Genomic DNA, 10,321 nt, shown 5'->3' on the forward strand with positions numbered 1-10,321 from the left:
ATTTATTTTTAAATGATTAGAGTTAAGACAGTTTATTAGTCCTGAGATTTCCTCGTGTATTCTACGATGTCGTCGATTTGCACATGTTTATTTTGAACCAACTTTGAATGCCCCACACGGTAAGACGATACCTACACATCTCAAACACGTATGATTATTTCCAACTTGGACCAAGGCCAAAGATCTAATTATTTCCAGTTACTATTTTCTATTTTTGTAAAAACCAGGAGAGTTTGTTAAAAATAACTGCGGCTACTCATCTTTCACTTTTTTTTTACACCTAATATTTAAATTGAGTCCCCTCTCAGTTTAAAGTCTTTAAATTATACATTTCCCTCCCTCTGCGGACAAAACACAATGGAGCCCTGCAACAACAACAACAAATAGCCCCCATGACTTAGAACGCACCTTCAGCAGATTCTTTATTTATTTTTTTTGCTTTTGCGTTTGAACTTCTAAAGATAAACTTGTGACGAAATTCGAACAGCGGCTGTGTGCAAATAATACAAATAACATGAAGACACGTTACTTTGTGCGTTCAATGGACTTTATTTCACAAACAGTATTGACCTTCACATACAAACAGCCTGCAGTGGCTGATAGCTCTAAGTTTGAATGGTGGATTGTCCAGGTTGTTTATTCTAACGCTGACATGTTGCAGGAAATGCGTCTTTTTATCTTTATTTTCCGCTGAACTCGTCAAGATTCCACAAAAATATGTGCAATTGAGCACAAAGAAAAATAAAATGTGAACCCTAAAATGATTACGATAAGGAGAGTATCTTTAAAGCACAACATTTTATCAATTTAATACTTATTTGAAGTGAAAATATTGGAGACATGTTAATTTAGGTTTGGAAACATTTGAATGATTAACATGAATAAAAAGACACAATGAGTCTGCAGTTGTCGCCAATGCGCCATGTAGGCATCATGCACACACACTGACAAAAGTACACGCTCAGACGCACGCACGCACACACATACACATCCTTTAGTCTTTCACACAAAGACACACATGTCCTCTGGGTGTTGTGCACGGACTCTGCAGAGCCTCGATGGCTGAGCGGAATCCAAAATGAAAGTCTGCCTCTGCCTCCAATTCAAATCAAACGTGATAATTGCCTGAGTTTTATTGAGCAGCCTGCGTGTGTGTGTGTGAAAGTCCCGCGATGCCCCCGCGTTGCGCGCGCGGACCAATTTCAAGTACGCGTCGTAGGTGTCGCTGTTGACCACGTCTGCATCCGCGGCGCAGAGCGAGTGCGGGGAGAGAGGAGGCTGCGTCTCAAGGCCATTTTCAAATCTCATTGGTGGGCTCGTCATGTGGTCGGGAGGCATCCTGACTTGCAGGGAGATTGTTTTCCTAGATATGTCAGCTTCCACAGGACATCTCTCTCCTCGAAAGAGCTTAACCCCCCAAAATGTCCTTCCCCGGTAGCTCTCCTGCGGCCAACACCTTCTTGGTGGACTCTTTGCTTGGTGCGTGCAGGACGGACAGCTTTTACTCCGGCAGCAGCAACATGTACATGCCGTCCGGCACAGACATGGGAACTTACGGAATGCAAACCTGTGGACTCCTGCCTTCTTTCGGCAAGAGAGGGGAGGTCAACCACCAAAACATGGGCATGAACGTGCACTCCTACATACCTCAACTAGAAAACTGGACTGATCCGAGCAGACCCTGCAGGATAGAGCCGTCCAGTCAGATGACAAACTGTTCCTTCTCCCAAAGCATAAAGGAGGAGAGTAACTGCTGCATGTACTCCGATAAGAGAGTCCAAAAAGTCAGCCTGACAGAAGTCCCCGCTTATCCCAATGTCGCCCCCGAGTCCTGTTCCGTCGACGGACCCGAGATCCCGGTGCCGGGCTATTTCAGACTGAGCCAAACTTACGCGAATGGGAAGCACCAGGACCACTACTGCCATGAGCCGCCGAGTCCAAACCCAACACTGATGCAGCTGAGCCGGCTCACCCCAAAACCGCAGTCCACTTCCTCCACGTCGTCCTCATCGTCCCATTTTGCAGAGGTGGAGAAGAAAAGTGAGGACTTGCGACACGACCCCGAGACCTCCAGGACCCCGGTGACCGCAGAGAGTCCGGATCCAAAGTCCGGCTCGGAGGAGAAGAGCTGCTCCGTGGAAATGGAGGCGCCGGTGTCCAGCCCTGAGCTGCTGCAGCAGAAGGAAAGGAAAGGTGGGTTGGCTGCAAATGAATGCTTTTATCTTTGTGGCGCTGTGTTGAGAGAAGGCTCGAGCATCATAAAACCAAGTATAAAACACAAACAACCCCGAAAGTCGTAATGTTTAATGAGAGTCTTTCTCAAGTTGCAGTTATAGGCAGCAGAGAATGGTTTTACCATGCAGCATGCAGACTCTGACCCTCCTCATTTAACTCACATTTAATTTCGAACATTGCATTATTAAAAAATATATTGCATGCTTTATTTTGAAATGCATGGCACTATTGCATTATTTCTAGACTCTCAACTTGCACTGATAATCCTATCATCAATGACCGTATTTGTGGTAAATTAAGAATGCAGGCTCTTTAATATGTTGGTGCATTTGCAGCCACAGTGCACGGTTCCTGCAGCCTGCCCACATATCTCAAACCACCATGTTTTAAATTCAATTTTCAATGGAGCACTTTGAGCATTGCATTAATTACAGGTTAATATATTTAATGTTTAATGCAATTAATGGATTTTGTATTATCATCCTCTTTCAGGCTGCACGTATACAGGTGTAATCCCCGGTGTGCGCCCTGATCAGTTGGGGTTTGATTTCATTTCTCTTTTATTAGTGGTGGCACGGTCGTGACTAATAACATCCGCTGCATATGAATTATTCTGGGAAGGCGTTGTTATATTGTGTGTTATTTCCCATGAGGTGAGGTGTGAAGCAGCAGGTGAGGCTAAGAATAACCGTGTGTGAATCTCCACAGAGTGCAAGAGCGACACGCCGACCAGCAACTGGTTAACAGCGAAGAGTGGGAGAAAGAAGAGATGCCCCTACACAAAGCACCAGACCTTGGAGTTGGAGAAGGAGTTTCTGTTCAATATGTATCTGACCCGAGAGCGCCGCCTAGAGATCAGCCGGGGCGTCAACCTGACCGACAGGCAGGTCAAGATCTGGTTTCAGAACCGCAGGATGAAGCTAAAGAAGATGAACAGGGAAAACCGCATCCGGGAACTCACCTCGAATCTCACCTTTTCGTGAGCTCGCATGCTGTCAGTTGTTCTAGCTGTTTTTTTATTTTCTATGTCTCTTCGTGTTCAGTTTGATGCTTTTTGGTGGCATTGGACGTTCATTCTCAATTTCAGCGAAACTGTGACTATATATATTTCAGTATTTTGTGTGGCATCCAATATTCTGTTTGTTTCATTTATTATTTTTTGTATTGTATCACATCAGGGTAATACTTTTTGTTGTTAAATTATTGGAGACATCTTCCTCTCCCCCTCTGCCCGTATATGGATATACATCTATTGTGTCGGGGTGGTGGAGGTGGTGGTGAGCTGTGTGGGAAAAGACGTTGCTTCTATTTCAGTCATGAAAGCACATTTATTGTCGTGTAGTGCAACATTTGTTTTACAGTGTGTGCAAGCCATTTGCTCTGTAGTGAAATGTTTCTATGGGCTTTTTAAAAGTGGTGGAAAACAGTGTTAATCTGTGAATTTACTGCATGTTTGTGGCATGTATCTTGCAATAAACTGATTGTCAAATATCTCTGTTTTCTTTTTGTTCATGTTGTGGTCTCAACATCGTCATTTATCAGTATTTGCTGCACCAATGGGGAAATGTAGGGTACTGTTTGCTTTGATGCAGGAACTATTTTTCCTTAAAACATTTTAAGATCAAGAGGAAGAAATTAAAGAATAATACAATTTCTAAACCAGGCTGTTGTACACTAGTCAAAGTGAAGAAATGGCATCCAATATGTCCCTAATGTGTTCCTGATTGAAAGCAAGGGTTAGAGTTTTGCACTAAGTTCTTGCATTGATAGCTATTTTAGATTGTATCCCATTTACGCGCCGTGCCACATGTCTTTACGCACGCTCTTTTAAGATGTAAGGAGAAAACTACAAATCTATTGTCACATGTTTTTAAGATAGTACACTTCCCCTAAGAGACACAGAGACGAAACCACTGATATTTGTCAAATTCAATTATATATAATGAAAAAAATGGTCCAAATAGAAGAGAAAGGTCGTAGCCTTTTGTGCCGTTCTCTTGCACTCGTCGGTTTCTGTGACCATGAAAAGCTGCAGCGGAGACGCAAGGGGGCGGGGGTCTTATAATCAAATAAATATGCGGTTGATTTTATTTGCAGGCCTGTTTGTAACTAAACTAACTGTCCACAGGACTCATCCGGCGGGGTTAGTTACGTTCAAGCACAAATTCACAGCCGAGAATGGCCTCTTCCTCCTTGTACGAGGGACGCAGGCCGCAATATCCACATTGTACTCCTTCTTATAATCACTTATTTCCACCTTATGCGTGATAAAACAACATAAAGCTGCAGATCTGACTTAAACTGCAACTATTATATTGAAAAATGTCTTTCATTCTGGAGAGATTGTAAAAAAGAAATCTGCTCCATAACACGCAAAAACCTACCTTCTTTGTTAATCCAAGTACATTTAAGCCATTATTTCTAAATTACACCTTTCACGGAGCAATATACAGATGTACTTATCCTCTTCAAGTCTCTTTTTTATTGACGGCATGTATAATCACACGCACCTCATAAAACATTTATTGATACATAAAGGCATTATTGCCTTCCTTTGAATTAATGCAATCATTTTCACAACTGCCATTTCCTGCTCGACTTTTTACAGAATTAAAGCAGCCCAGAAAAATATGTTTCCTCGCCGAAATATTAACAATGGATCAGCCGCATTGTGTGAAAAGGGGGGAAATGGCGTCTGTTATTTTACAGCATGTCATTACATCTATTTTACGAGGATCCCGTCAGTCTATAAACCATTTTACTGGCATTGAGGGTATCGGGACGATATTATAAGAGTTTTCCTCAAACATTGAGATACAGGGAATCCGTCTTTGAGAAGTGTGTGTCTGTCTGTGTGTTGGTGCGTAGGGAAGGGGGGGGGGTGTCTTTTCCTTTTTTGTATTGTGGCAACATCCTGCAGCCTCAAGCTCACGAGAAACGGAGAAAAATCATTTGCATTTATTTGAGCGATGGTTTTCTCCCTCCAGTCACATCTTACGGAGCTTTTTATTATTTGCGAAATGAAAAGCGAAATTAAACCTGACGAGAAAAAGAAAAAAAAAACGAGAGGGAGCCGGGGCAGGATTGATTTACTTGCTGTATTGGTAAATATGACCACGTGATCCATGTAACCAATCCCTGTAGATGCAGGCCAAGCAAAAATACCATGATTGTTCATAGAGGGAAGCTTCCCGTAACAGTGCAACCCTTATTATATGAGTAGGAAGAGATCAAAAATGTCTTCCAGTGGCACTCTCAGTAACTGCTATGTGGACGCTATCATGGGGCAGGAGCCGGAGGATGTTTACGGCGCTCGCTTTCTCCAGGCTCCACACCCGGTGACCCCGAGGCCGTCAGGTGCCGGGGACAACGCAGACTTCTCCTCATGCAATTTTGCACCCAAGTCCGCCGTCTTCCCCTCGTCGTGGTCCTCGATTCATCCGCAGGGGATATATCATCCGTACGCGCACCACCACCATCACCATCACCAGTCCCCGCATCTGCCCGCGTCGGACGGAAGATACGTGGGCGTCCGCTCCTGGATGGACCCCATCTCCAACCACGTTTCGTTCGCCGGATTTCACGCCAGCAGCCGCTCGTACGGGACAAAGCCCGAGGTGCTGCCGCCCAAAGCTGCCGCGGAGTGCGACACGTTGGAGGCAGAGGCTCGGCCGCTGGAGTTCGCGAGTGCAGCGTCGGAGTGTCCGGAGAAGGCAAGCAGAGAGCACAGTGGCAGCGAGCTGTCGAGCCACAGCGAGCCCAAAGAGGAGAAACAACAACAACTTGACCCAAGTAAGTAAACGAAATAGCCTGTAATGATTTACAACCCCAAGAACTGTATGCGCTGGGTGTGTAAAACTGGAGGTTTTACTAACCTATAAAAGTGTCTCGAGCGATATCGCGGCTCGGGAAGGGGAGAAAAAACCCACCCTACATGGGTTATTACAGGGGGATTCTAGCCTCTTGTATGTTACAGGACACCCAAAATAGATACACTGCTTCATTTCGATAAGATTTTACATGAGGGCTGGATTTAGAGAACGTTCACTTTCTTCTTTTTACAGGAACTCGTTGGACAAAACACGTAAAAGTCATCTTTACGCATCGTTTTTCAAAAAGACAAACCACAGTTCTCATCTTGCTTTTTACTTCTTGCATTCAATGTTCCCCAACGCTACTTTGAAACCCATTTAATGAAGTCATTTAAGTTGACTTTTAACGTGTGACTCTTGTTTTTCCCCCCCACCAGGCAACCCTGCAGCAAACTGGATTCACGCACGCTCCACGAGAAAGAAGCGATGCCCGTACACGAAATATCAGACTTTAGAGCTGGAGAAGGAGTTCCTCTTCAACATGTATCTGACAAGAGACCGGCGCTACGAGGTGGCCCGCATACTGAGTTTAACCGAGAGACAAGTGAAGATCTGGTTCCAGAACAGGAGGATGAAAATGAAGAAGATGAACAGGGAGAGGGGCGGCAAGGATCTGCTATGAGTCCCCTGCCGCAGCTGCCATTTCACACGTTTCCATGTTTGTACCAACTGAAGCCATCTGAACCATTACATTTCTTTTTTGGTAGGAGCCTCGGTTGCCAATCTTTTAGACTTTCTTTTAGCAACATATTGAGTGTGAGTGTCACTACTTTTAAGCCCAATGCGCAGGAGTCTGTCCCGTTGAGACTGCCACAGACAGGATCCCTCATCAGAGACTTCAGCCACTTGGAGGTTTTCTGTTTTTACCTTTTTCCACACAATCACAAACTGCTGATTGTGGAGCAGCCCCCCTTTCTCCCAAGTAGGAAACGTGCCTATATGTGTATTGCTTTTATAGTTGTTAAGAATTTGGAGTTGTGTATATATAAAACACTTTCACAGCTAAACTACCTTGACTACTGTTTGTCTCAGGACGCACACTTGTGCGCAGACTGTGGGTGAATATTGCGCCTCTGTTGCCTTCTGAAAACAAATTCTACATTTCATTTAAATATGTGTACCTCTATTGAACATGTTTCCTTTTAATTAACACATTTAACCACTTGTGTTTCCTGCGTGCTGCTGCTATTTTGTGACCTATTTTATTTCATTTCTTTATAAACCAAAACATTGGTCCCTGAGGCCTTGTTTGCACGAAACGCTGCTTGACTCTAGAAACTATGTCTTGCAGGCAAATAATATAACGCACAATTTAACCATGCAGACTGACTCGATTTCCTTATTTGCAGCCAAACAAAAATGTATACATTTTTCAATTCCAAAAAAGCTTAAATTCTGCACCAGCCTTTGTTAAATTCCACTTTTCTAAAAGTTGGATTTGAACGGTAGAAAACACAAGTAGTAAAGTGTTTACGACATGGGAGAGGTGTCGGGGCGCATTTCCAATTTATTGTTCAACTTGTACGAAGAATTGCTTTAAAGCAGGAAGAGACGTGGTCCAATAAAGCGATAGAAATGGCTAGACGTCTGGGCTAAATGAGTTTATGGCCCGTAATTACACCCTCTCCTTTGAAACTAGTCTTTTCTCTTCTTTTTCCGAGGCGTTTGCGTCTGTTGCTGACAAACAGAATGTGGATACTTTTTCCACAGGGTGTCTGTTCGATGAATTGTTTCAGAGGAAATCAACCCCCCACCCGTCCACCGTAATGGTCACGTTTATTCATCAACTCCACTTCCCACCGAAGGGAACAAAAAACTTAACTTTGACTGGTGTGTGTGAGGCAGTGGTGAAGTTCTTCTGATTTAAAAATGTGGTGGGTCCAAGTGTTAACCTCAAATGGGCTGTAACAACAATATTTAATAATATTATTGCTCAATAATATTGAAACGTTCAACGGCAAAATTTCCACGATAGATAGATAAATAGATAGTTTTAAAATAGGCTACAACGTGGACAGCCTTTACATTGGAGCACTGGTCTGCAAGGGATACTGGTATCGCTAGAGGGCGATGTTGATCTTTTAGTCCCAGTCCCAGCAGTGTATTCACAGCTGGAACATGCAGACATTTACACCACACCTCATGTAACCCATCTACAGATTCATTCAGATATTTATATATATATATAAAGCAGGAATAATTGTTGTCCTATATATCTTTATTGGTATTATAATATTGATTTATTTTTTTAGGCAATTCTCTAAAAAGTTCATTGAAGTAGATTTGAAAGCTGCTAAAAAATAAGCTATTTTTAAAAAACCCTAAACTTCACATTTGTGTTTATTAATTGCTCCTATCAGCTCCTACTGAGTTGTTAAAAATGCAGAAGCCCCATTTCAGCACTTTGTCATTTTTAACTATATGGAAAAGGGGGAAGAAAAGTTACAGGAGCATTCTCTGTTTATCACCATTTACATTAACTTCCTTGCAAAGTCCATATCCTCTTCTCAACCCCACTGATTTATTATTTTTGAAAGTCCGCAGCACAGTAAATCTCCTGTTGTCTTTCTATATTAATCCTGGCCTAATGAAAATACTGATGGCAGACTCGTATTTCATGTTACCAAACGCCACAGCGACTCATGCGCAGCCACTGGTTTTTATCAGGGCCACACACACAAAACGCTGAAGCACTGTGGATCCTCTTTATTTTCCCTGCTGTATATACGGTGAGCACAGAGGTGGTGCTATACTGGGCCTTGGGAAGGAAATAGCCTATAGATATTTTCCTGTTTTTCCAAATGATGCAGCCTCCTCCATTTTTAAAAGCACTGCATGCGTAAAAGAACATGTTCTTAGTTCCAGAGTAGTTCAAAGGGTTGATTGAAGTTTGAGTGACCCACAAAACCCTCTTCAGGCCTCTGGAGTCTTCTGATCTCCATTATCTGATACCGTCAAGTTTCACATGAGGCGTTCACTGTACATGTGGCTGACCTTCGGCGGAAGTATACGCGCTTCACACACCACATGACTCTTATATCACACATTGTATGAAGACGCTGCTCCGTTTACACGCTGCTTCTCTGTCACTGCACAACTGTGTGTCCCGGGGAGTTAGAGGGAACGTGTCTTCAGTCGTCGCCGCCACTCGAAGCGATGATTGTCACGCGGTCACCAGTTGTTTCAAGCATCCAGACAATGAAAGCCATTGGCAGCGCGCGGAGAGCACAAGATGGATGCAACAATATTGAAGCAATCAGAGAAGCTGCTGAATCGATTATTTGCGCCTTGATGCGACATTTGATGATGAACACTGCGGCCTATAATTAAGTCGACTGCTGACTTTTATTGCTGGAGACCTTGCCCCAGAGTGACCACGTTCTTAGATTAGATTAGATTTCTTTATTTATCCACACAATGGGGAAATTCACTTGTTACAGCAGTAATAGAAAAACAGAATTAAAGTAACATTGTCGAAGCACTGTAAAAAAAAAGAAAGAGATCACAATATGTATACGTTCTACGTATTTTTTTAACAGAAGAAATACATGCGGCTTCACGATTACGCACGGGTTTTACGCACACAATAACTTGATTAAACAGTATATGGGCATGCGCAGAGAGGATTGCATGCAGCCGTCCTCGCTGTACTGTTGAAGGCTAAATAGTCATGTGTCTCCTGACTTTACAGGTCACGGGTGAGGTCAGTTATTTCACTCTCACCATCAGCTGCCTTCATGCTACTCCCTGTTTGTCGCTACACATCCACAGACTTGTGGTGCAGCGTTATTTCGGTCAGGGCTGCATGGGCCAAGATGTCGTGGCTGTGAACATTAGCAGATCGTGCGTCACGAATTTGGAGCACTATCCAATCCCTCCCTTATAATGTTGAGCTTTTCTAGGGTACTGTTGAATGTTGCTTAGTTTTAAAGCCAAACAGGAAAAAAAATGTATCGCAAAAAACACCAGCAGATGATATAGGACTTTGCTTTGGCTCCTAATTATCACACTAGATGTTAATGTGCACATGCTACTGTTTTAATATGCACATCAAATTGTCTCTGTTATCTTTGCAGCATAAAAATTCCTGGCGCATTTTTTTCAGTCACAATTTAAACTTTACAATCCACTAATGCACTGTATCTAATTCTTCTCCTTTTCCACTAAACCAATTGCTGCAGTTATAATAAATTGAAGTTTAACAAAGCAACAGA

The 10,321-nt window shown here is 43.1% G+C and overlaps 2 protein-coding genes across 2 annotated transcripts; both read left to right on the forward strand.

Annotated features, from left to right (window-relative positions):
- The first annotated feature begins 1,314 nt into the window (after window positions 1-1,314).
- On the forward strand, window positions 1,315-3,687 carry hoxd10a (homeobox D10a). Its single transcript, XM_062402867.1, has 2 exons — window positions 1,315-2,193; window positions 2,944-3,687. Exons 1-2 carry the CDS (start codon window positions 1,422-1,424, stop codon window positions 3,216-3,218), a joined length of 1,047 nt encoding a protein of 348 aa, XP_062258851.1. The 5' UTR covers window positions 1,315-1,421; the 3' UTR covers window positions 3,219-3,687.
- Window positions 3,688-5,418: 1,731 nt separating this feature from the next.
- On the forward strand, window positions 5,419-7,428 carry hoxd9a (homeobox D9a). The gene is made up of 2 exons (XM_062402784.1): window positions 5,419-6,027; window positions 6,485-7,428. Exons 1-2 carry the CDS (start codon window positions 5,451-5,453, stop codon window positions 6,727-6,729), a joined length of 822 nt encoding a protein of 273 aa, XP_062258768.1. The 5' UTR covers window positions 5,419-5,450; the 3' UTR covers window positions 6,730-7,428.
- Window positions 7,429-10,321: the final 2,893 nt, after the last annotated feature.

Source organism: Platichthys flesus, chromosome 13 (genome assembly GCF_949316205.1).
Source record: "Platichthys flesus chromosome 13, fPlaFle2.1, whole genome shotgun sequence".
Taxonomy (NCBI): domain Eukaryota; kingdom Metazoa; phylum Chordata; class Actinopteri; order Pleuronectiformes; family Pleuronectidae; genus Platichthys; species Platichthys flesus.